The 27,186-nt window shown below is 43.6% G+C and overlaps 2 protein-coding genes across 9 annotated transcripts in view; both read right to left on the reverse strand.

The window, feature by feature from the left end:
* Positions 1-27,186, reverse strand: part of AGBL4 (AGBL carboxypeptidase 4) — a 2,106,705-nt gene that overhangs the window by 654,967 nt on the left and 1,424,552 nt on the right. The gene's annotated exons all lie outside the window — the stretch shown is intronic.
* BEND5 (BEN domain containing 5) overlaps positions 1-27,186 on the reverse strand; it is a 62,235-nt gene that overhangs the window by 6,480 nt on the left and 28,569 nt on the right. Inside the window, exon 4 of the mRNA XM_068239041.1 lies at positions 3,805-3,897. Within this exon, the coding sequence (XP_068095142.1) occupies positions 3,805-3,897 (93 nt within the window). The remainder of the gene's footprint in view (positions 1-3,804; positions 3,898-27,186) is intronic.

Consider the following 27,186-nt stretch of genomic DNA (forward strand, 5'->3'; position numbering starts at 1 on the left):
TCTCAACAGAGGCACCCTATTCTGCCACCTCTGCCTCTGCTGAGAACCATCTGCCATGTGTACAAGGCTTTGCAAGGTTTTACAGGAGAGGCAAGCATGAAGCTTTCTCCCTTTTCTGCTCAGAAACCAGCTTCAACCACTTAATTCTATCTGGATGACTATAGTCATCCAGATAGGAGCCTCTCTGGCCTATCTGGATGAGTATATACATCCAGTGTTTTCCTGGCAGGTGCATGAGCAGCTCCTGCCACTCGTTCCCTGCTGCATGTACGTGGTGGCAATTGGTAAAGGGGAACTAATGTTCTCCAATCCAATTGCAGTGCCTGGAATGAATGAACATGACCCAAATCAGGGGCCATGTTCATTCATAATAGTGAAAGTAAAGTGACGTAAAAAACAACAACTCCCAAACGCTACCCCAGGATAGTGTTTGTAGTGTCATCTAGAGTAAAAATACACACAGGGTAAATTTTAACTACAAATCTATAAATTAAAAAATAATAAAGTCAATCTCTTCTATATAAATAAAATGCATGGGTTTTATTTATAGTAGCATTGCTTATTTTAAAACTATAAGGGATGGAATTGGAGAAATTGAGTATTTTGTTTACTTATATTTCACTATAAAATGCATAGAAAATAATTACTGAAAACAAATATCACCCCAAAAGCCTAATTTGTGGCAAAAAAACAAGATATAGATCATTTACATATGATAAGTAGTGAAAATGTTATTGGCGAATGAATGGGAGGAGCAATGACGGGTAAATAGCTTCCGTCATTGAGGTGAAAACCTTGTAGGCTGAAGTGGTTAATGCCGCATAAGCCATGAAAATGAGGGACAAATCATGGCCATTTTTCCAATTGCTGGAGCTCTAAAACCAAGGCCTGAACATGCCTCAGCACAGGAGGGGCGGCTGGGAGCGATGAAATTCTGCTTTAGAGCAGATCTGCGGCTGATGACAGGAGAGGAGAAAAAAAAATAACTTCTGTGCAGTAACAGTGATTTAAAGCAGGACTTCATCTGCCGAAATAGCAATCCTACACCTCAGAGGGTTTTATTGTACGGTGAAATAGGCAAATAAAAAGAAACAAAGAGAACGGAGGGCAGAGGCGACGGCGGAGGGGGATGCAGAACTCTCAGACCAGCAAATAAGGCCGTGCACCACGCAGGGCCGCAGGAATCGCTCTCCTGACACCGAGAATTTCCCATCTCAAAGTTCACGCAGTAAAACTCCAGCCACAAATGAGACCAGTAAAAAACATTTACTGAGCTCGTCTAGGACAGCCGGATACGGCAAAGGAACAACAGGGAAAAAGTCTGACTGTACTGATTGGTTTGTCAATAGAAAATGGGAAACCTAAATTATTCATATTTTATTTAAAGTGAACCCGAGGATGAAAATAAACTGACGAGATAAACAATTGCATTTATCCTCCTACTTCTAAAAATGCCTTTTTTAGATTGCCCATGGTTTTATTTTATGTTGAAACATTTACAAAGTAGCTTGAATGGTTTATTGTCTCTGCTCAATGGCAGCCAATTAAGTGTCCCAGAGCTAAAATGTTAATGAATGATTGACCTTTTTCTATCTTTCCCTGCCCTCACAAGTTGTATTGTGTATTCTGCCAGGAAGACTTTCATGGCTGTAATTTGGTTATCAGTGAGGGCCCTTTTCCACCTGCAATCGCTAGCGTTCACGCTGAACGCTAGCGATTGCTGAATCGCAAAACCGGCGATTCCCCCGACGTTTGCGGCCGCGATTTTGCTATGCTATGCACTGCATAGCAAAATCGCGGCAATTATCGCTCCGCCGCGCGTTCGCGTCCCCGACAAAAGCGAATCGCGGTAGTGGAAATGACCTACCGCGATTCCTATGTTAAAAAGCAAACCGTAGCGATTGTAAAATCGCTAGCGGTTTGCGGTTTTGCGATTCAGCCAGCGCAAACGCGCTGGTGGAAAAGGGCCCTGAGGGTTACGTTGTAATCCGACAAAGGTCCAAACAGAGAGAAACTGTCATTTGCATGTCTGAAGGTTAACTCTTCCAAAATTAGTACAAGTGTCCCCCTAATATCACTGATCTCCTCACTAGTGGCAAGGCTGAGCTGAACGCTATTAGATATCCAATGCATTCCTCCTCCCATTAGGAGACTTTCCCCCTCTAGCAGGGTGCCCCCCGCGCACACGTTCTCCCCCTCCAACAGGGTGGCCCCCTCGTGTGCGCCTTCTCCCCCTGCAGAAGGACAGCTCCCTTTCCCTCAGGCAAGGTGGCCCCCTTGGGCGCCCTCTTCTCCTCCCCCTCTAGCAGGGCTGAGGCCCCTCCACCCAAAATTCTGCCTAAATCCTAAGTTGGGGAGAACAACAGAATAAAAGTCACATACATTATATTGGTGTAACTGTAAACCAGCAAGACAGGAAGTGCGTAATCTCTTATACAACACGAATATGGACTTAAAGAGACACTGAAGCGAATTTTTTTTAACTATATAATGAATTGGTTGTGTAGTACGGCTAATTAATACAACATTAGTAGCAAAGAAAATATTCTCATATTTTTATTTTCAGTTATATAGTTTTCTTTTATAGCATTGCATCATTCTTTAATATTTGCAGTTTACACACTACTCAGCATTCTAAATGATTTTACAGAGCAGGCTAGTGAACTTTTGAACTTTCCTCTTCAGGAAAAAAAAAACAATACAGTGACTGACCCTTGAGATAATAAGCTTCAGAAGACAGAGCTCTCTGCGACTTTTAAAGTCGTGGAACTCAGTGGCTCTTTTGCACAGATAACAATGAGTTTCTTAACTCTTCCTTTACTGGAAACAATATTAGACTTTTGTCTCTGTTCCTAATGTTTTATTTCTTAGCTGTACTACACATACAAATCTTTATATCAAAAAAATGTTTCTCGTGTAGTGTCCGTTTAACGTCAATGTGAAGTAATATTAAAATAAAAAAAAAAACATACTTCCCTATGGAGAGGGAAGGCTCTGGATCCTATAGAGCCTTCCCATTCATTTAACGATCCCCTTATTCCAGCAATGTCATACCTGCGAGAGCTTTTCGACCAATTGTTCCAATACAGCTCAGAGTATCCTCTGAAGACTTTGAGAGCCTGAGAGCTCCCGAAGAAAGGCCACTCCGTACTGTGCATGCATGTGCGCACTCCCCCATGCGCAGTACGGAACCTCCAGTCTTTGAGAGCACTCGTGCACCCGAAGCCTTCAGAGGATACTTAGAGCTGTATTCAACCAATTAGTTGAATAGCTCTTGCGGGGGTGACAACACTGGAATGAGGGGACTAGTAGAGGAACAGAAGGCTCTATAGGCCGTACACAAGCAGGCACAGTATAACTGCGCTTGGAGATGAGCGAAGCCCCAATCATATTACGGACAAGCCCTTGTATGTAATCTTTGGAGGGTCTGCACTCAGCGACAAGGGACCAGACAACGCTGTGGGAAGCCTCATTAGGACACAGAGCTTCCCCTCTCCATTAGACAAGTATCCTTTTTTATTCTAATTTCACTTCACATTTGCTTTAACTAATTTAGTATCTCTTTAATAGATTGTTGTAGCGACACCTGGAGCTGTTTCCAGTGTGAAGTCTGGAGTTCCCCGACTCTCCACCAGAACAAAACCAATACAGATCATGTTTGAGGGCTGGAAGCCGCTCTTCATAGACTATACATCAAACTGAGCTCTTCACATGAAACATATATCATCTCAGTGCAGCGCGGAATTAGCTCCATGAATTGTGACAATGCTCTTTCATTATTCAGCCATAGTGAGGGAGTCTGACCTTCATTAGTTCCAGCCACGTCTGTATTCTCTGCTCCCAAGGCCACTGGAGAAGAGCCATGGAGCCCATTAGTTCGGTAGTTCCAGGGAGACACTATGAAACACAAACAAGATTAGATCATGAGAACCGAAGCGGTTTAATGTGTGCTTGCCAATTATGTGAGGAGTATGAGGACTACATGCATTCTGAAATGACTGAATCCGAAAGCCTCACATTCACCATGAGAGCACTAAATACCTCCGTGACTATGCTGCCATGCTTTACACAGATCTAACCATGTCCAGGATAAAAAGACTTAAAGGGATACTGTAGGGGGGTCGGGGGAAAATGAGCTGAACTTACCCGGGGCTTCTAATGGTCCCCGCAGACATCCTGTGTTGGCGCAGCCACTCACCGATGCTCCGGCCCCGCCTCCAGTTCACTTCTGGAATTTTTGACTTTAAAGTCAGAAAACCACTGCGCCTGCACGCCCGTGTCCTCGCTCCCGCTGATGTCACCAGGAGTGTACTGCGCAGCCACAGACCATACTGGGCCTGCGCTGTGCGCTCTTGATGACATCAGCGGGATCGAGGACACGGCAACGCAGGCGCAGTGGTTTTCAGACTTTAAAGTCTGAAATTCCAGAAGTGAACCGGAGGCGGGGCCGGAGCATCGGTGAGTGGCTGCGCCAACACAGGATGTCTGTGGGGGACCGTTAGAAGCCCCGGGTAAGTTCAACTCATTTTCCCCTGACCCCTCTACAGTATCCCTTTAAAGTGTACCCAAGGTAGATTCAGGGGGGCATATGGGACACAGAGGCATGCTCCCTGGTTTATGCCATGCTTGTGTGTCCCCTCCACACCGCTTACAGCTCCCCTGCTCCGTGCTGCGACCCCTTCAAAATTGCCGACATGCACCCTGTCAGCAATGTCGAGGGAGAGGCACTCCTGCAGAACGCCCACTCTGGGCATCAGGAACGTCCCCTCCCTCCTCTCACTGGCCCTTCGCCACCTATTCCCCGCCTTTCTGAGCTCTGTGCGCCTCAGATGACAGCACAGAGCTCTGTATGCAGCGCTGTGACCCCTGAAAGCAAAAGTAAGCCATTACAGGCTTCAGGGGGGTCGGGGAGCGGCGGGGATGGACGCTACCTGATCTGGCTTGCCCCCCAGATCACATAGTATGTTTATTATTACAATAAAAAGCTAACTTAGGTTTGCTTTAATGGATAACTGTAAACCCACCTCCCCGGTAAAAACAAAAAAGTTACATTTTCACGTAAGAAGAGGGAAGGCTCTGGATTGCATAGAACCTTTCCTGTCCGCTCTTCATCCCCTCGTTACACTGCCGAGAACCTGTTCAAATTCTCAGACAGCTGCATTTTCGGGTGTCCTCGGAAGGACTCAAGTCCTCAAATCTCAGAGTACTTCCAAAAACAAGCGGAGCTGCTCGTCTTCAGAAGAACTCGGAGACCTGAGTACTTCCACAGCCTTCCGAGAAGACCTGAAGGCTTTTTTCGACAAAGTGGAATGCTACAACGGCGGTTTGGCCCAGTGGTGAAACGAGGGAGTAAATAGAGGCCGGGAAAACTCTAAAGGTGGCCACACACCATACAATTAAAAGAATCAATTTTACACCAATTCAATAAATATGAACGGTTGCACCGAAAACTCAAAAGTTTTTTTTTATTCATTTGAGAAATCTGAGCGAATTTTTTTTCAATAAAAGATCGGGAGTGTTGGATTTCTCTCATCAATTTATATGAAAATTTAATGGAGTAGGGTAGATTGTCAATTACTTGATGTACAGACTCAAGCAATTTTCTCAGAGTTTTCAATCTTTGTTTCATAGTTGGGGGAAAAAATGAACATATATGGGTGGTACACTGGTCAGATTTTTGAAATGTTAAATCAGTCAGGACAATTGATTGCAATTCTTGATTTGAAAAGATATTCAAAAAATTGTATGGGGTGTCGCCACCTTAATGGATCCAAAGCCTTCCCTTTACTTAGACGAGTTTCTAACTTTTTTTCCCCCCAGGGAGTGGTTGCAGGTATCCTTTAGGCAGGGGTCACACTTGTTGGCTTTCGTGCGAGATTTCTGCACAGAAAAACTGATTTCAACCGAGAACTCATGTTAATCAATGGGCTAGGTTACACTTGAATGCAGATTTTGTGCGCAGATAAAAAAAACAGACATCTTGCGCAGTTTTTCAGTTTTTTCTATAAATTACATTAACTGCTGTAAGGCAGGGGTCACACTTGTCTTTCAGCTTTCTGAAAACTGTAGAAAACTGAAAGACAAGTGTGACCCCTGCCTTAACCATTTTAGCCTTTTGGACGTTACTGTCACGCCCAAAAGGCTGCTGCCGCGCGCTCCCACGGCCGATCGCGAACGATCACTCTCATGCCGCCGTCCATTAGCCTGGAGATCAATGAATGGGAACGCAATTAAGAAGCCGCGGTCTTTCTGAAGAAAAAAAAATCCTCTCTATACTTGCTGTAAGCGAGAGTGCTCGCTTACAGGATGGAATTTAAAAAAAATGACTGTGGCCATCTTGTGGCCAAATAGTAAAACTACATGTACATACATTTTTTTCACACAAACACAATAAATTGCATTTAGCTAATTCTTAGCAAAATGTACCACCCAAAGAAAGCCTAATTGTTGGCAGAAAAAATAAGATATAGATCAATTTATTGTGAAAATTAGTGATAAAGTTATTGGCGAATGAATGGGAGGTGAAAATTGCTCAGATGCATAAGGTGAAAAACGACTGAAGGCTGAAGTGGTTAACGTGGACATACAGCTCTCAATCTGCCACCAGATCGACCATCAGATACAACCCTCTCCGATCGAATCCTATACACCGACATTACTGTTCCATTCTTTCAACTGAAGAAAGCCAAATAATCCTGACAGCTGTAGGATCTGTAAAATCAATGCTTTCTGTTTGCTCTAACCAATAATTTGTACATAAATGAATGGCTTGCATTGTATACGGTCTTCAAGTGAAGCATTATGGGTCTGGCTTTTTGAACACATACTCAAAGTAATGATCAGCAGTTACCTTTTATTTAGAAATTCAATACTGTATTTAAAGCATGTAGGTATTTTTTTTTAAAGCGGACCTGAACTCCAAACTTCCTCTCTGCTCTAAAAGATAAGCAACAGCATAATAACCTTTTAATAAAAACATTTCTTTGTTACAGCTGATACAAATCCTGCAATAAATCTGCAGTTTGTCTACTTCCTGCTTTCATGGAAACTGGCAAAGGGCTGACATCCTGTGTCTACATATTAGCTGTGTCCGTTTAGGACTGCTGAATTACTGTGCTGACACAGCTGAGAGATCAGATTACACTTGTGATTACTTGAAGATGAGGGGGAATTAGACAGGCTCTTCTCTCTAAAACCACAGTGTGCGCACGTCTCTCCTTGTGGCCTTCCTTGTGTCCTGTGCAAGAGTTCAGGTCTACTTTAAAGCGGGTCGGAGATGAAAAACTAACTGTAACCAGTAACTTGACTATGGATCTTATCTAAAGTTTAGATGGTTTACACAGCATATTTAGATGCAAACAGTTTCTAAAGTTTATGATTATTTATTCCTGTGATACAATGAGGGCAGCCATGTTCTGTTTGTCACATTGTCACAGGCTGAGAGCTGGAGATGCTATCAGCTTGCCGGTGTGTAAATTCAGTCCCCTCACCTCCTCCCCTCTGCCTCTGAAATCAATGGCTAGTAACCTCCTCCTCCTCCTGCCCAGACTGAGCTCCCATAAGCCCTTGCTACATTGCTAAGGCACAAAAGGAACTGTGGGTGAGGCCTGTTTAGTTTATAGGGAATTAGAGTATTAAAACAAAACAAAAAAAAGTATTTGGCTTGAGGAATGCCCTATAAACTATATGAAAGGAACACAATTATGCAATGAGTAAAAGTTTATCTCAAATCCACTTTTTCCAGCCTATTTTAGACTAGTTTTTCTCAACATTATTACAGCACACAACACTTTCTGAAATGTTTTTTTTTTGCCAAATTACTTCTCTTGCGAATTACATCATCTCAAGTATCACTTAACACATGCTGTATAGGGAATATTTGTAGGTAATATCCGATGTTTGTGAATAACATTTTCTCTAACATTCCTTTGTGATCATATTCAATTTAAAATATGTTCAGGCTTACCATATTGTACAAGATTTAAAATAAATAAATAAAATAACCCTCTAAACCAAACATGTCAAACTCCGGCCCGTTGGCCAAATCTGGCCCTCGGAGCCATCAGATTTGGCCCTCAGATGGTTTACGCAATTTGCATTATGTTTGTCCCTCTTAGGACCAACAGAGAAGCTATACTGGAGGGTAAGCCAGGGAAGCCATATGGGGAGGGGGAAGGTACTAGGCACCAGGGAACTGTATAAGAGACGGAAGACGGGCCACTAGACTACAGGGAACTGTATAGGGGGAAGAAGGGGCCACTAGACACAAGGAAACTGTATAGGGGAGGGTGCCACTAGACACCAGGAAACTGTATATGGGAGGAAGAACCATTAAAGACAAAGGAACTGTATAGATGAAGGAGAAGGGCCACTAGACACCAGAGAACTGTATAGGGGAAGGAGGGGGCTATTAGACACCTGGGAACTTTATAAGGGAGAGAGGTGGCCACTTGACATTAAGGTCAGCCCACGACTTGGTCCCAGAGCTCAATTACGGCCCACTTTATGTTTGAGTTTGACACCCCTGCTCTAAACTGATTGTGAGAAGATCAAGTACACACTAAAGACATTCCAGGTACCCCCAGGAGTTCACATACCATGTTGTGAGCCTGAGGACCAGACTAGTAGACACTTTTTGTTTTGAACGCCTTTGGCTATGGCTGTATATTGATCCGGGTTTCCATACAATTTTTTATCTGTAAACATTGCGTTTACCTTAACGCCATTAAATGTAGAACCCTAAAATGACTTCCAGTGTGTACCGCCAAGAATGCCTATTTCACACCTGAGCATTTTTATGAATGCTTAAAGTGTAGCAGAGGGGGATCATTTTGTGTCCTCCTTGCCCCCACTGTGGCCAAAGGTGGATCCCCGCAACATTTCTGACAAAAGCTTGTCAGATGTTATCATGGTTGCGCTCGCCATGTACGAGTGCACCAGCGCTGCACCCGAATTAGTACAGCCGCTCATGGTCGCACTTGTTCACAAAGGGGCACGGACTTGAACCTCGAGAGTCTCCTGGGCAGCGGTGATGCTCTGCAGGAAGACACGGGAAACCTCTAGGTAGGTAAGTATCTGTTTTTTAGATTACAATCCACTTCAGGTTTTCTTTTGGAAAACCTCAGGTTAAACGTTTGGAAAGCGTCTGTGTGTGATTGGCCTAAAGCAAACCACAGCGGGGCATAAACAGTTGACACCCGGGCTGCCCATTATGTGTTCAATGGGCGGGTTCCTTCCAGAATTATGTAAATTGGTAGTTAAAGACAGAAACAGTCAGAAAAAAAACAATAAACTGGCCTGGCGTGCAGGGGAAGTCTGACCATCTGCGAAAGCAGAGACTCATGTTAATGAACAGATCCATTTTGAGTGATTTCTTAAAGAGCGGCAACTCTGGCTTCACCCTTTAGAAGCGCGGCAGGAGTGACATCAAAGCCCTTACAGTGAGTTGGACCCTTGAGCAGCCGGGGACTTCCTGTGATTAGATGTAAAAGTGGATAAAGCCAGTGTGAGGAGTTCCCAGGATCCTGGGGAGAATAATTGTAATTAGGCTCAGCTCTCAGTCTGGATGCTGAGCCTTGCTGAAGACTTCAGGGGAAGCTGGTGTGATCCTTGTCGCCAACACAACCTAATGAAGGGGATTAGATCACTCCATCGAGCTCACCAAGTCCTTTCTTCTTATGGCCTTGGGAGACTGAGAAAGATGTGATACCAGGTGAAGACATTTTATAAGAGTTTCTTAAAGTCCAACTTCAGCCCAGAATATATTTTATTTATTTAATTGGGGGTATTGTTAGGATGTTAACAACATATTAACAATAACATTATCAATCTGATGGTTGAAAGTGACTAAGAATTGAAAAGCCTGGTCATGAATGTCAAACAAGAAAGTGTTCCCGTTTGTCCACTGTGATCAAGGGAATTCTCCATCCTCCATGTTGAAAATGGCCATTACCCCATAACAGCTTTCTGATCAGCACACTGTTAAACTGTAATATCACGCACTTGAGCCATAGGAAAACATGGACATTACCTGGCACATCAGTTGTCCTCTCAGCTATAACTGACAGTAACCGATACAGTGATGTGAAAAACTATTTGCCCCCTTCCTGATTTCTTATTCTTTTGCATGTTTGTAACACTTAAATGTTTCTGCTCATCAAAAACTGTTAACTATTAGTCAAAGATAACATAATTGAACACAAAATGCAGTTTTAAATAATGGTTTTTATTATTTAGTGAGACAAAAACTCCAAATCTACATGGCCCTGTGTGAAAAAGTGATTGCCCCCATTGTTAAAAAATAACTTAACTGTGGTTTATCACACCTGAGTTTAATTTCTGTAGACACCCCCAGGCCTGATTACTGCCACACCTGTTTCAATTAAGAAATCACTTAAATAGGAGCTATCTGACACAGAGAAGTAGACCAAAAGCACCTCAAAAGCTAGACATCATGCCAAGATCTAAAGAAATTCAGGAACAAATGAGAACAAAGTACTGTAACTGAGATCTATCAGTCTGGTAGAGGTTATAAAGCCACTTCTAAAGCTTTGGGACTCCAGCGAACCACAGTGAGAGCCATTATCCACAAATGGCAAAAACATGGAACAGTGATGAACCTTCCAAGGAGTGGCCGGTCGACCAATATTACCCCAAGAGCGCAGAGAAAACTCATCCGAGAGGCCACAAAAGACCCCAGGACAACATCTAAAGAACTGCAGGCCTCACTTGCCTCAATTAAGGTCAGTGTTCACGACTCCACCATAAGAAAGACTGGGCAAAAACGGCCTGCATGGCAGATATCCAAGGAGCAAACCACTTTTAAAGAGACTCTGTAACAAATTGTTTATCTTTATTTCTTCTATGCTATAAGTTCCTATGCCTTTTCTAATGTGGTCTGGCTTACTGCAGCTTTTCCTAATTGCACAGTAGCTGTGTTATCTCTGTTATATGATCTAAACTTCTCTCTATAGTCGGCACAGTCAGGCTGAGGCAGTCAGACTGGAATGTGCAGGGCTGCTTGTGATTAGCTAGAAGCTGTACACACCCCCTGCAGGCTCTTTGTGACTAACACACTCTGCTTAGCTGAGCCTATTAGAAGCTGGTTAGTTTGTTTGTAAACACTGCCTAAAACTGGCAATTACAAGCCAGGTTTGCAGCAGAGAATGGCAGAAACAGCACAGAGGGGACCAGGAGCACATAATGAATAGAATGGTATGCTTTTTATTGTAAGAATTTCAGAGTACAGATTCTCTTTAAGCAAAAAGAACATTAAGGCTCGTCTCAATTTTGCTAAAAAACATCTCAATGATTGCCAAGACTTTTGGGAAAATACCTTGTGGACCGACGAGACAAAAGTTGAACTTTTTGGAAGGTCCGTTACATTATTATTATTTAGTATTTATATAGCGCCGACATATAACGCAGCGCTGTACAGTGTATATATAATATATATATATATATATATATATATATATATATATATATCTTGTCACTAACTGTCCCTCAAAGGAGCTCAAAATCTAATCCCTACCATTGCCATATGTCTATATTATGTAGTGTAAGTACTGTAGTCTAGGGCCAATTTTAGGGGGAGCCAATTAACTTATCCGTGTGTTTTCGGAATGTGGGAGGAAACCGGAGAGCCCGGAGGAAACCCACGCAGACACGGAGAGAACATACAAACTCTTTGCAGATAGTGCCCTGGCTGAGATTCGAACCAGGTACCCAGCGCTGCAAGGCGAGAGAGTAGAAGTAACACAGCATTTCAGCAAAAGAACATCATACCAACAGTAAAATATGGTGGTGGTAGTGTGATGGTCTGGGGTTGTTTTGCTGCTTCAGGACCTGGAAGGCTTGCTGTGATAGATGGAACCATGAATTCTACTGTCTACCAAAAAATCCTGAAGGAGAATATCCGGCCATCTGTTCGTCAACTTATTTATTATTTATTTATTGTATTTATAAAGCGCCAACATATTATGCAGCGCTGAACTCAACTTAAGCTGAAGCGATCTTGGGTGCTGCAGCAGGACAATGACCCAAAACACACCAGCAAATCCACCTCTGAATGGCTGAAGAAAATCAAAATGAAGACTTTGGAGTGGCCTAGTCAAAGTCCTGACCTGAATCCTATTGAGATTTTGTGGCATGACCTTAAAAAGGTGGTTCATGCTAGAAAACCCTCAAATAAAGCTGAATTTCAACAATTCTGCAAAGATGAGTGGGCCAAAATTCCTCTAGAGCGCTGTAAAAGACTCGTTGCAAGTTATCGCAAACGCTTGATTGCAGTTATTGCTGCTAAGGGTGGCCCAACCAGTTATTAGGTTCAGGGGGCAATTTCTTTTCCACACAGGGCCATGTAGGTTTGGAGTTTTTTTTTCTCACTAAATAATAAAAACCATCATTTAAAACTGCATTTTGTGTTCAATTATGTTATCTTTGACTAATAGTTAACGGTTTTGATGAGCAGAAACATTTAAGTGTGACAAACATGCAAGAGAATAAGATATCGGGAAGGGGGCAAATAGTTTTTCACATCACTGTATAAAACTGACAGCAACTGATATACCGAACTGGAAGGGATTATTGTCAGCAGAAAATGGTGAGCTTCTGAGAGGAACTGATGGCAAGGTAACCATGTAATGTTCATTTGAAGTTGCCTCACGTGTTTATTTTAAATACTTTTAGTCAGTTCAGGTTCCCTTTAAGGCTTGTAACTGCTCAGGTACAGAACACCCCTGGCCACAGAAGCGCAACCAAGGATGCGCACATTTGGAGGTGTGCAGCCAGGGCCATGCACAGCAGTCCCAGACTGCCTCAGTCAGGGACTTTACCAGCCAAGGGAGCCCATGGACTACAGGGGGCTAGAGGAAACCACAGACAAGTATAAATGCTTGTGTTTAGAATGTCTATGATACACTATAACATCAAGAAAACTAAAGTCATGTAATCTGCTCCAATGAACCATCTGCAAATAGATGGTAAAAAAAACGTAGCTATTGTAACAGATTTTCATCTTCCTTTGATCGAACATCTCCGCAGATGGTGATTGGCCATGCGATTAAGAGAAACTTGTTGCTTGGAAGGAAAGCCACGGCTAATTTACACAAGATACTAAAGGGTACAGATGTCACTTTACCAACACAGATCATGATAGTTAAGGTGCGTACACACCTCTGATGGATGCCGCTCGTAGGGTATCAGGACTCGGGGCGAGTTGATCTGCCGGGTGGTCGCTTGCAGGTTGATGGTCAAGATTAGCTGTACACATGCCTGATTATCGGCTGAAGCAATCATTATCGGCAGCCTCAGCTGACTTTAGTTAAAGAGAAACTCCAACCAAGAATTGAACTTTATCCCAATCAGTAGCTGATACCCCCTTTTACAGGAGAAATATATATTTTCACAAACAGACCATCAGGGGGCACTATATGACTGATTGTGTGCTGAAACCCCTAACACAAGAAGCTCTGGGGACGAGGTACTTTTGGCAGTTTGTTACAATGTAACAAGGTTCACAGACAGGAATTAGCTGTTTACAACTGTCTCTAACAGCCAACACAGCAGCTATATAACCTGCCCACAGTAAAAATGTCACCATGTAATAAATGTCAGAATGTAAATCGGGGAGAGGAAAGATTTTACAATGAGCAAACACTGACTAAATCATTTATAAATAATTATTGTAAAAATGAAGCACTTTTTTTATTACATTATTTTCATTGGAGTTCATCTTTAAGCATGTGTACGAATCTTTAAAGCTATGGCGTAAGGTAATGCGTAGAAAAATTGATGATTTCAACTGTGGGGCTGCCCCACCCTCCACGCTAATGAGAGAGCAGGGGGACGTTCATGGGGCTGCCCCACCCTCTGCACTAATGAAAGAGCAGGGGGATGGTCATGGGGCTGCCCCACCCTCTGCACTAATGAGAGAGCAGGGGGAAGGTCATGTAGGCTGCCCCACCCTCTGCACTAATAAGGGAGCAGAGGGAAGTTCATGTAGGCTGCCCCACCCTCTGCACTAATAAGGGAGCAGGGGGAAGTTCATGTAGGCTGCCCCACCCTCTGCACTAATGAGAGAGCAGGGGGAAGTTCATGTAGGCTGCCCCACCCTCTGCACTAATGAGAGAGCAGGGGGGTGGTCATGGGGCTGCCCCACCCTCTGCACTAATAAGAGAGCAGGGGGAAGTTCATGTAGGCTGCCCCACCCTCTGCACTAATAAGGGAGGAGGGGGAAGTTCATGTAGGCTGCCCCACCCTCTGCACTAATAAGAGAGCAGGGGGGTGGTCATGGGGCTGCCCCACCCTCTGCACTAATAAGGGAGCAGGGGGAAGTTCATGTAGGCTGCCCCACACTCTGCACTAATAAGAGAGCAGGGGGGTGGTCATGGGGCTGCCCCACCCTCTGCACTAATAAGGGAGCAGGGGGAAGTTCATGTAGGCTGCCCCACCCTCTGCACTAATAAGGGAGCATGGGGATGTTCATGTGGTTGGCCAAATAGGTTGCAGTAGGTTGGCACTACAGTGTGAACACATGCATATGGTGCAAATACACTGGTGTACTTTAGCGTGCCTCTTGCTAGACAAACTTTATCAGCGTGCTCTAGCCAGCAGACAATCAATGCAAACAAGTAGGAAAGAGAAAGGCTGGCACTGCTGCAGATACTTGGATTTATTATTGCAAAATAGTTCACAGATGCAAACTTCACATGACACATAAAAAGTAGTGATACACATACCAAATGTGAGAGGCGGCACAATCGTGATGGTGGGTGCTAGGTACAGGATGCCTGGCATCCTACGGAGGATGTTCATGAGGGCTGACCCACCCTTTGCACTATTGAGAGAGCAGAGGAATGCCTATGCAGGCTTGCTCACCATCAGCACCAATGGGAGAGCAGGGGAATATTCTTGTGGTGGGTGTGACAGAAGGCATCAATTAGCAGTAGAGATCCACCGGGGAAAGAGTTCTATAGAGTCTTCCCATTCTTCTCTCCGGCGGCTTGTTGCATCTCGGCTCAGTAAGCCAGCACCTATTCAGTGAGGAGGCCTTGGGCACGACTCCCCAACACTGCTACTGCCTGTAGAGCATGCCCTAGTGGCTGTAGGTCTGGCGCTTGTCAGTCAGTCAAGAGAAGAAGGTGATATAAATGTTCTGTGTCTTGTTTTGTCATTTAACACTGCACCCTAGCTCTACTGAGCAGAGAGCAGAGTGCCAATTTATTTTGGTGGAGGTGCCCTCTAATCTCTACACCACAATAGACCCATTATGGGTGATCAAATCCCCAACATGACAAACATTTTGAAAGATGGCAGAAATAATCGCCTAAAGTACCGCGGGGGCTGAATACGTTTCCCCAGCCACCACGTGCATCGTCGGGATGTGAATCTATGCATCGGAGCGCGTCTGCTTTCTTCTTACAAAATAACTTTTAATTCATTTTAAGAAAAAACAAAGTAGCTTACGTGTGCGAATGATTAAACCATGCGGCAGAAACAGAAATCATGAAAATGCAATAAACGTTATTTTTTTTATTTTTTTTTTTAACAAGAAGACAAAAACTCAACGGCCTGCTGTTTTATGGTCTGTTGTGTTTAAAAAGAAATATTTAAAATTTGCCAAATGTTTTATTAAATTTGAGACAAACATTTGTCCAAGCTCAAAAAAATAATTATAATAATTATTCAGAGCTCAAATTATCTTCGCCGTACGGGTCCGATGATAAAAGTCTGCGCTTGTGATGATTTTACAGCGCTATTATTTTAGCGGCGTGGTACAGTATCAACAGATTCACTTGTTTTGTTTTGCGTAAGTTAAGCTGTCAATCACAGTGATGTTGTGGTGGAGGATGCGGGCATGGACACAGTTTTAAGGGGGTCAGGGTCTTAGGTAGCCTATCATTAATATGGTTTTTCTTGATAGTTTCTTTCCTACTGCATTACAGCACTAGCTAACAGAAGAAAGCACGTACTTAAAGGAAACTTGAGATAAAAAATTATTAAAGCATTTATATTTACCTGGGGCTTCCTTCAGCCCCCTACAGGCTGTTGACTCCCTCGTTGTCCTCTTAGGCCGCTCTACTCATCCAATATTTCCACTACAGTCCAGAGCTCCTCTTATAGTGGGATTGTCAGCCATGTAATCAAATTACCCACTACTCTGTGTTTATTATGCAGTCTACAACCCAACCCTGCAAGGAAAGCATTCCAATATAATCCTAAATGTTTCTGCTGTAATAAACCTTTTCTCAGTCAGCCAGTTTCTATTTTGTACATTACCGACGAGAAGGAATCTTGTTATCTCCCCTACCACTTTTCTGCTCCTCGCTGATTGGTTGAGGGCAGTTCAGTGTGACACAAGGTTGAGAAGGGAGAAGCTGCTTAAATTAGATCTGTGCTGTGCTCATAAGTGTTTTCAAAGCAAGCTAGATATGACAGTGCAGTTTCTAGGAGAAAAAGAAGAGTGTAATGAATAGCGGAGAAGCCGCCGCACGGTCTGGCGGCGGGGCAGCTGTCTCCGCGTTCAGACCGGCGGTTTCCGCACAGCAACATGTGTCTGGTTTGCCTGGGCCTTCTAGTGCACACAGATGGAGAGCTACGCGCATGCGCGCGCCAGAAGACAGGACCTTTATGCCTGCAGGAGAGGTATCAGCTGATCAGGACGATCAGCTGATCCCAGCGGAACTCCTGATTGGCTGAGTGGCGGCGCTGCAGAGCGCTGTAGTATATATAGATATTGCTTGTCAGTTGCTGGTTGTCTGCCGTTGCGAATACTTACGTGTGAGCACTCAGACCTCAGTCAGATCCTACAGTGTGTTAGAACCAGTTGGAACTGGGAATTCACACAGCCAGATTCCGCTCTTGATGTTTACTTTGTCATCACTGTGTTATACTTTAGATCAGTTCCAGGGTGTTGAGACCAAGGACCTCACACCCAAGCATAGGATTACTGTGTCATTGCTGTGTTATACTTTAGACCAGTTCCAGGGTGTTGAGACCAAGGACCTCACACCCAAGCATAGGATACTGTGTTATTCTTTAGACTATTTCCCGGGTGTCAAGACCAATGACCTTACACCTCAGACTAGGATTGTGCTTGATATCTGTTATGAATTCTGGCTCTGTTGACCTCTCTCTTGCTTTCTGATTCGGTACCTCTGCCTATCTGTCTACCAGTTGCCAACCTTACCTGTACCCGGTTACCCAATCAGCCTTCTGTCTCTGTACCTTATCTGCTCGTGTGTTGCCGACCTGGCCTGTCTGACCCTTTTGGCTGTCACTCATCCCTCGAGTAATCAGTCTGTCTGTACTACCCGTGACACTAATCTACCAGGTGTCAGTTAGCTGCAAGGACCTCCTGCTCCTCAGAGAGTCCTTCCTGCAGTTCAGCCAGTGGCCTCTACCCCATAAGAGTCCACTGGCTGCAGTACAGTCTGATTCCCAATCCATCTGGGAATCCTTGGCTGCAGTACAGCCTGATTTCCAGTCCATCAGGGAATCACTGGCTGCAAGAATATCTCTATATCCTCCTCTTAAAGAGATAGTCCCTGCACAGTCAGGGGCCACCTGCTCCTCAGGTGGTCACTGGCTGTAGTGGTATCTGTGTCTCTCGCTCCACGGGAGATAGCCTTACAGTTGCACCAAGCACTTCCACTTCACTAGGTGTCCAGAGGTTAGTCATACTTGTATTATTGGTTATTCTGCAGATCATCCATAATCAGGTATACATCAGTATTGTTGTTGATACTGCAGATCATCAATAATCAGATACTCTCTGTGTGCTGACACCAATTATTACAAAGAGTAAGCAAGGAAATGACACCAGGATTGGCTTCAGCCAAACACAGTAAAAATGGAGAATGCCTAAAACAATTTTCTCTTTATTTACTATATAAAATTTACTGAAATCAAAGTATTTGGCCCCCTTGCCGTTTTCCACATTTAATAGTTGTCCTATGGACATATTCCCCCACCTGAGCTGTAGATCTCTGCAGCTCGTCCAGAGTCACCATGGGCCTCTTGACTGCATTTCTGATCAGCGCTCTCCTTGTTCGGCCTGTGAGTTTAGGTGGATGGCCTTGAATTGGTAGGTTTACAGTTGTGCCATACTCCTTCCATTTCTGAATGATCGCTTGAACAGTGCTCCGTGGAATGTTCAAGGCTTTGGAAATCTTTTTGTAGCCTAAGCCTGCTTTAAATTTCTCAATAACTTTATCCCTGACCTGTCTGGTGTGTTTTTTGGACTTCATGGTGTTGTTGCTCCCAATATTCTCTTAGACAACCTCTGAGGCCCTCACAGAGCAGCTGTATTTGTACTGACAATAGATTACACACAGGTGAACTCTATTTAGTCATTAGCACTTATCAGGCAATGTCTATGGGCAACTGACTGCACTCAGACCAAAGGGGGCTGAATAATTACGCACACACCACTTTGCAGTTATTTATTTCTAAAAAATGTTTGGAATGATGTATGATTTTCGTTCCACTTCTCACATGTACACTGCTTTGTATTGGTCTTTCACGTGGAATTCCAATAAAATTGATTCATGTTTGTGGCAGTGTTGTGACAAAATGTGGAAAACTTCGAGGGGGCCGAATATTTTTGCAAGCCACTGTATATATCTACTGTTTTTCCTGGGATAGTATGGCTATCTCTGCTGCTTTAAAGAACAAGCGACACCCATGTTAACCTAGAAATAAAAAACACATATATAAGTAGATAAATACTACTTCTACTTACATAACAGATGGATTGTGCTGTCCCCGTAATGATTCCTGTGAATTTTATAAAGGAAAAGCAGAAAATCCTATTCTAGGCAGTGGCCATCTTGCCAAGCTAATGCTGACATCATATCCTCCCTGACTCTTGTTTTCCCCCTTCCCTTCTCTTGCTTATTGTGTATTCATTACATCCACTGAGGTGTATACTAACAACTGCACGGTCTATTTTTTTATTTACACATCCAATCACTGAGTCAGCCTTGCTTGTAAACACAAGTGAGCAGAGGTTTATGTTTCAGGTAGGCTAGGCAGGGAAATAAATGGAAAAGGAGGAATATATTATAGATAAAAAGAACTCCCAGCATTCAACTCTTTGGCACTGTTTGGCACTGACTACTAAAGGGCCTGTGCTCATAAAGTATGTGATAACTCCAAATCATAACAGCAGAAAAAGTTTTGCAAGTTTTGAATGCAGGATTCGCATGTTTATCACTTAATACACTTAGAGCAGTTGCTGTTGAAATTTGATTTGAATGGTGACAATACCGCTTTAAAGTGGACCTGAACTCAGAACATCCCCTCTTCTCTAAAAGATACGCAACAGAATAATAACCTTTAAACAAAAAACATTTCTATGTTATAGCTGATAAAAACCCTAAAATAAATCTGCACTGTTTCTACTTCCTCGTTCATGGAAGCAGACACAATGTTCACAGCCTGTGCTTAAAATGAGCTTATCTGCCACCTCTGTCATGGCAGTCAGGTGACACAGGGAACAGATCAAATTACATCTTGTGCTTAGACACAAATGAGGGGGAATTACACAGGCTAAACTCTCTAAATACATACAGGTTGCATTTCTCTCTGTTTTCCTTCTGTCCTGTGCAAGAACTCAGGTCCACTTTAAAACTGATATAGCACTAAGAGTACATCTTGAGTTGGACCTGGAGTTAATCATAACAGGGTAAATAAGACAGGAAGGCCAGAAGCAATACTATATTTATAATGACACCGAAGGCGACCTGGCATTATACGGTGTCCTCCTTATGTGTGCTTTAGCATCTGGCTACTGTTCTGATTAATCCAAATCCATAATGACAGCTATAACTCTGACATGTCCCTGACTTGTGGTCATCTATATTCCGCTGATCATCGGTGTTAGCAGAAACACTCAAGAGCCGTCTCCGTAATGACCTAATACTTCATTACAAATGGCCCATCGCTCCTCGCCTCCGACGAGCAGGTGCCAAATCCCCTTCACCGCGCTATTATATCGATTCCAGAAGAAGTATTTATGGCCGCGTCTCGTTACAGGCAGCTTACTCTACGTAAATTGGGAGGAAGTTGCAGTTTCCGTATCCCGTGGCATTTCTGTAGCCTCAGCATGTAACTCGCGCCCCGCAGGAGACCGCCGCCGCCGATTCCCACGCCACCTGGGAGCAGAGGCGGAACACAAGAAACATCCCGATCCATACAACTTTACACATCAAACGCTGAGGCAACAGAACTGAACTCCATGAGGTCGGGGGAAGGTCAGGGCGGCGGGCATTAACGAGAGATGCTCGAAAAGTACGGAGGAGAGAGAGAGGTCTCCCTAAGCTACTGTACCGAGAGGCGAGATGGCTGATTACCGCTTGTTGGAGATGATCTGTCATGTTACATTAACTTAGTGCAAGTAAGCAGAGGCTGCATTGACTATTAAAACTGTAATATAATCCCAACTGACCCTTCCTCCGCTACAAGTTACATAACAGAAGCCGCTATTGTAAAGGAAGTTACCCATCGCAGCATCCCAATTACCCTTGTTGTAGATTAGGGAGGGTAATGTAATATTTGGTAACATTCTGTCAGTTTGATTAATGTCTGGTATGAAGAAAAAACAAAAAGCAAAGCAAGCATTACAAAAAAAAATAAAAAAAATTAAAAGGACAACTATCGCAAAAAACAAAAACAAATTTAATTTGAAATACATACAAATAAGATGTACATTTTTTCCCAGAGTAAAATGCAGAGATAACAGATCTGTCAGGTTTTGGACTAGTCCAAATACTCATTAGGATTCGCAGTTATTTCTTTACAAATGCACTTAGTGGACTGCAGTCACTCAGTCCAACTGCCAGAATAATATGCAAGCAAGTAGGGAGGCTGACTGACATCTTTGTGTAGATCCTTTCCAGGGAGTGCCTTTGTAAAGAATAAAGGTAATACTGAGAATAACCCATGAGGAGATGGACTAGTCAAAAAACCTGTCATATCTGTCAGCTTTTTACTACCTACTATAAGGACAGAAACATGGGAAGAAGGTTATTAACAGTGCATTTTCTTCTGTGAAAAGTGTACATTTTACATGCATGTATTTCAAATTTATTTTTTTGCATTAGTGGCTTTAACCACTTACGGTAAGCCTATCTGGACGAATAAGTTTGTCCAGATAGGCTGTGCACCTTCCAGTGTGCAGTGCGCACGCCCGTGCGTGCTCCTACCGCCCGCCGCTAGCCCCCCGATCAGTGAATGGGAATATACTTCCCATTCACTGATATAAGTCCCCTGCAGAAAAACCAACGGTCTCTCATCAGAGACCACGTTATTTCTGCAAAAAAAAAGTTTCCAGTCCTCATTCTAGTTCCAGGACTTTTTTGACTGTTGCCATCTTGTGGCCAAATAGTAAAGTACACCCACATATATTTAATAAATAAATACATTAAATTACATTTAAAAATTAGCTGTTTACTTTCCCACACCAAAAATTACCCAAATAAACATTTTAATAAAAAAAACATAAATAGTTACCTAAGGGTCTGAACTTTTTAAATATGCATGTCAAAGGAGTATATTAATATACTTTTTTTAAATTATGGGCTTGTAAATAGTGATGGATGCAAATTGAAAAAATGCACCTTTGTTTCCAAATAAAATATCAGCGGCATACATTGTGATAGGGACATAATTTAAATGGTGTTATAAGCGGGACAAACAGGCAAATAAAATACATGGGTTTTAATTATGGTAGCTGGTATTAATTTCAAACCATGATGGCCAAAAACTGAGAAATAATTATTTTTTTCCATTTCTTTCTTAAAATTCCTGTTAAAATGGATTTAAAATAAAATAATTCTTAGCAAAATGTGCCACCCAAAGAAAGCCTAATTGGTGGTGGAAAAAAACAAGATATAGATCAATTCATTGTGATGAGTAGTGGTAAAGTTATTGGCAAATGAATGGGAAGTTAAAGTTGCTCAGATGCAAAAAATAAACAACCCTGTGGGCTTAAGTGGTTAACTATACATTCACATAGACTTTTACAAATTACTATTTGACTGTAGATTAAACTAGGATTTACTGGTATACTTATAAATCTTTTTTTGTCCTTCAAAAGTTATCAGCAGCAAAACTTCCAAACAATGGATGGCCGATGAAATAATAACAATTCTGAGTTGATGCTAATTTTATGCAGACAGGAAATGGACCCATCAAAATGCAACACCTGCTGTGCTTGACTGGTCTAACGCCAAGCTATGTAAATATGCCAAAATTTATCATAAAATCTGCTTGACTCAACTCGTCATAGAATCTCACTGGCCTTCTCTACTATTCAATGGAGTTCAGACTTATGCCTGCGAATAAAGTCAATAACAGGATAAGCCCAGATGTTGTGCATGAGTAACAACAGCTTCAGCAAAAATACTCATGCAGGAAGACTGGAAATTCTGGGCCGTTTACACTCCTATACTCTTCTTGTTGTCAGAGATGCATTTCTTTGCAAGCTAGGTAACAAGAGGCTCCCTTTGCTATTTGTTTTTCTTCTAATTGGCACTGTGACCGGCCTGAGGAAGAGGGCTAAGACCCGCGAAACGCGTTGCCTGTGCTAAATAAAATTCTTTGTTCATACAAACTGGTTTTAATCAATTTTATACATACCAGGGCACCTCTTTCCCTTTAACTGTAGGTAACAAGGGAGTGAGTGTTTTCAGTTAGGCACACAGTCACCTCCTACTCTTTTTTTTTTTTGCTTAGAGATTGACTGCTTGTGCCCTGTACTTCAGCTGAATACATTGTAGTCACTGTGAGACTCTATGGAGCTGTTGCACAGGTCATACAGCGTTGAGCAGCAGCACAGGAAGACTGTAGGTTGGGTCAGGTGATCGGTTCTGAGGGAAACACTGGCTCCTGGCACTTTCTAGCTCCCCCCTGACTACCTCATGTAGATTAACAATAGTTTGAGGGAGAACTCTGGGTAGTTTGCCAATCCATTTATACTGCACCTCATCAGGAATTGGAACTACAGGAGCCAGTCAGCCAGGTACTTTCATTATATTTATTGGGAAAAAAATGCCAATATTTTATGCACAAAACACAGCGCATTGTTAATTAATATTCTACTATTGTAGGCATTAATTAAATGGGAGGCTAAGGGTTTAACCCTTTTGTCGATCTATGTCCGACATTGGCCTTTTCCAGTATAGGTTCAATGTCGAAAAATGCCGGCACCGCGTCAGCCCATCTAGATCAAAGTGTCACTGCCAGTCCTAGGATGTACTGTAAGTTTTATTTGGGCTCATTTGGACTTGATGTAGTACGGCAAGGCAGCACCCCTATGTGGATCAAAAAGTCCAACAAAGTCCTCTCCCCCTATGGCACCATGCGGTGTTGTGAAATTCCACAATTACACTGGTGCGCGTCCAATGGGGCGGAGCTACAGTGCTCGAGCTGGTGCCAGCTCCTCCCTCTGATGCCAGGTCACCACTTCATTACACAAGCAGTTCCTGGTTAATGCATGAGACAGGGACTGTAGGTTTGTTCTTAACCTGAATCTGTCCATGAATAGAAACATGGTGCCATTTCTGTCCCCTGTACCTCCTGTATGCCCCCCTGTTCCTCCAGTGCCCCCCTCTGTGCCACCTCGGTCTCCTCAGTGTTCCCCTCTGTGCCACCTCTGTCTCCTCAGTGTTCCCCTCTGTGCCACCTCTGTCTCCTCAGTGTTCCCCTCTGTGCCACCTCTGTCTCCTCAGTGTTCCCCTCTGTGCCACCTCTGTCTCCTCAGTGTTCCCCTCTGTGCCACCTCTGTCTCCTCAGTGTTCTCCTCTGTGCCACCTCTGTCTCCTCAGTGTTCTCCTCTGTGCCACCTCTGTCTCCTCAGTGTTCCCCTCTGTGCCACCTCAGTCTCCTCAGTGTTCTCCTCTGTGCCACCTCTGTCTCCTCAGTGTCCCGCTCTGTGCCACCTCTGCACCCCTATATTCCTCCTCTGCCCATCTCCACTGTGTCAACTCTGTTCCCCTGTGCATTCATTGTCCCCCTTTGTGCCACCTCTACCCCACCATCCACGCTGTGTCACCTCTGTTCCCTCAGTGTCCCCTTTGCTTCCACTGTGTCCCTCTGTACCATCCGTCCCCTATTGTGCCTCCTTCTGTCCCCCTTTGTGCCTCCTTCTGTCCTAGTGATAATCATAATGTGCTAATTTTACTTACATTTCACTCAGTTTAAAAATATTTTTTCTTTGAATTTTTTAAAATCGATTTTCTCAAAAACTAAAGATCTTTTTGAAAAATGTCCCTTTACTTGTTGGCCTTTCATATCGGTGGGTTGTTCGCAAGCTGGGTGTTCATAAGTCGCCTTTCATATCAGTAGGTAGTTTGTAAGTCGGGGATTCCCTGTAGTGTGAAAAGGAAGAGACCCTCCAGATCCCTGCCACTGCAGCTCTAGCTGGATCACCCACTTACCCCGGAAAAAAGGAAAAACTGAGGCGGGAGTGATCCAGAAATTGGACTGGAAAGCGTTAAATCACAAAAAGAAGCCTGTGCAGTGTTGACATAGAATGAAGAGCAGTTTAATAGCACAGAAGCGGGATTGGAGTTTAGGGCTGAATAAGATGAAGCAGCAGATCAGCGGAGGAGCCGGCAGGTCAGCAATGTACCGGAGTCAGCAGAACTTCCAGGTAGTGTGGGGGACGGGGGCCACTGACAGCGGGCTGAGGCTTCTGAGATTTGTGGCCAGCCAGCAGGGCCCCGAGTCACTTTATAGATTACCGGTTTCAGCTGGAGTTCTCGGCTCAAAATGAGAGGAATAAATTGTGCAAAGAGGGGGCACTAAAATGGTTTAAGGTTCTTATGATGTAGATAAATCAGCCCACATTTAAATGCCTAACGTGATTAATGTGTGGAAGGGAGCAGAGAGGGCACAACAGAAAGACTTAGTGCCGATTTAACAAACAGCCAGAAGGAAATCCGACTCGGGGAGAAGAGAGAATTTACCAGCACAAGCTCCGCAACCTCACTGCTGTACTCTGCAACTCTACAACTTCAAACTTTACATACTTCAATGTGTTCTTTTTTCTTACCTGAAAGCCTCACAGGCCACATGGTGCTACAGAGACAGAAATATCATAGTGCTAAAAGTACGGAAGCCCAACTAGAGTCAAAACTGGACATGGAAAATGTACAAATGCAATCATGTTTACAGAGGGGTAAAAATAGCCCCTGTGACCCCACACTAGGCCTGAAAGATAAATCAAATATAAATCGAAATCGCAATCACCAAGATCACAATTTCAGAATCGTGAAAGCAGCGAGTATCGCGATGACGTCATTTCAGCATTGAGGAAGTCTGAAAAAGTGGTTTCATACTTCCCCCTAGTCCCGTGGACTGCGGCGCGCAGCATCTGCAGTGCTGGACATACCTTCCGCACAAACCCAACACTGTCAGGCCTCTATCGTTGTCTGCCGGCTCATGTGCACGGCATACTTCCTGGTTCCTGTATGTCACAAGACATACAGGAAGTATGCCGTACATTAGAGCCTGCAGGAGAAGTGGATAGACGGGCATATTTGGACTTGTGCTGGAAGCTATATCCAGCACTGTCGCAGCTTTGGGGACAGAGGGGCCACAGAGAGAGACCCAGAGCAGGTACACAGAAAAACAGAGGGGGACACAAAGGGGGCACAACAAGACACAAAGGGTGCACAGAGAGGCAGGGGACAGGGAGACACAGGGGGAACAAAGCTTGATTTGAAGGAAATTGTGAATCGAAATCGTGATTTCGGACAGAAATCGTTCAATTAAATTTTTTCCTAAAATCGTTCAGGCCTACCCCACACTATCACTGAAATGCCTGAGTCTACCACCAGAAAGAAGCAATACAAATTAAACATCCAAAAGAGGCGAGCCAGAAGAAACTCGCCGCTCTCCAGAAAGAATATTAGTAGAATATTAGTCTGCTTGTAAACACTTTGGCAAAGCATGTCTGGACCAATGCGCTCTAGATTGATAAAATAGTGATGGAATTATTTGGCCACAAAACCAGAAGACATGTTTCGTGAGGGACTAAATACATACAGTAATACCAACCGTAAAACGTGGTGGTGGAAATGTTATGGCTTGAGGCTGCATTATTACAGAACGCCACATGATGTCTTCATTGTACAGGAGGGTGCTTTAGAAAATAGACTCTCAACCAAAATCCTCACTTGCACATGACACTATTCCTAAAATCCAGCAAGGAATAACTCAAGGAAAAAAATTAAGGGTTCTGGAACTACCAAGCAAAATCCTGGGGTCCTGTGGTGTGAATGGAAACAGGAAGTGCATGCAAGAAAGTGACGGTGGGAGAAGAGGAGAGGATTATGCTTCTTCTGTTCAGTTTTCACTTTTTAGCAGTAACAGAAGCATGATTGTTAGCGGTCAACTGCATACGTTCATGTTGAAATGCCCTGAACTATTTACACCGGCATTCCACAAAATAGTCAACGGTTCCTTACAAGAAGGGTGGTTTCCCTCTACTCTGAAAGAAGCAATCGTCAGGCCACTACTCAAGAAACCATCCTTAGACCCAGATGCTCTAAACAGCTACAGACCTGTCTCAAACCTTCCCTTTCTGCGAAAAGTTATTGAAAAGGCTGTCTACCTCCAACTTGAAGCCAGGCTCTCCAGAAACAACATCCTTGACCCTCTTCAATCTGGCTTCAGGAAATATCACAGCTGTGAAACAACCCTGGCCCAGATTTGCAATGATCTGCTCATTGCAAGAGACAAGGGTCAATGTTCCATCCTGATTTTGCTCGACCTCTCAGCGGCTTTTGATCATGAAATCTTGCTCAACAGGCTACAAGAGTACTGTGGCATAGATGGCATTGTTCTCCGGGGGTTCAACTCCTTCCTGGCTGGCAGAATACAAAGGGTAGCATTAGGGCCCTTCCTCTCCAATCCTGTACCACTAAAACACGGTGTACCTCAGGGCGCAATATTATCCCCTTTACTTTTCACCATATACATGCTGCCACTTGGAGAAATCATACAAAAACATGGCCTGACATATCATTGCTATGCTGATGACACCCAGCTATATTTGTCATTCAAACCTGGCGTCACAGACCCTACTCCACAAATAAACGCATGCTTAGCTGAACTTCAAGGGTGGATGAATAATAATTGGCTAAAACTTAATGCTGACAAAACTGAGGTTCTTGT

The sequence above is a fragment of the Hyperolius riggenbachi genome, chromosome 6 (genome assembly GCF_040937935.1).
Source record: "Hyperolius riggenbachi isolate aHypRig1 chromosome 6, aHypRig1.pri, whole genome shotgun sequence".
Lineage (NCBI taxonomy): Eukaryota > Metazoa > Chordata > Amphibia > Anura > Hyperoliidae > Hyperolius > Hyperolius riggenbachi.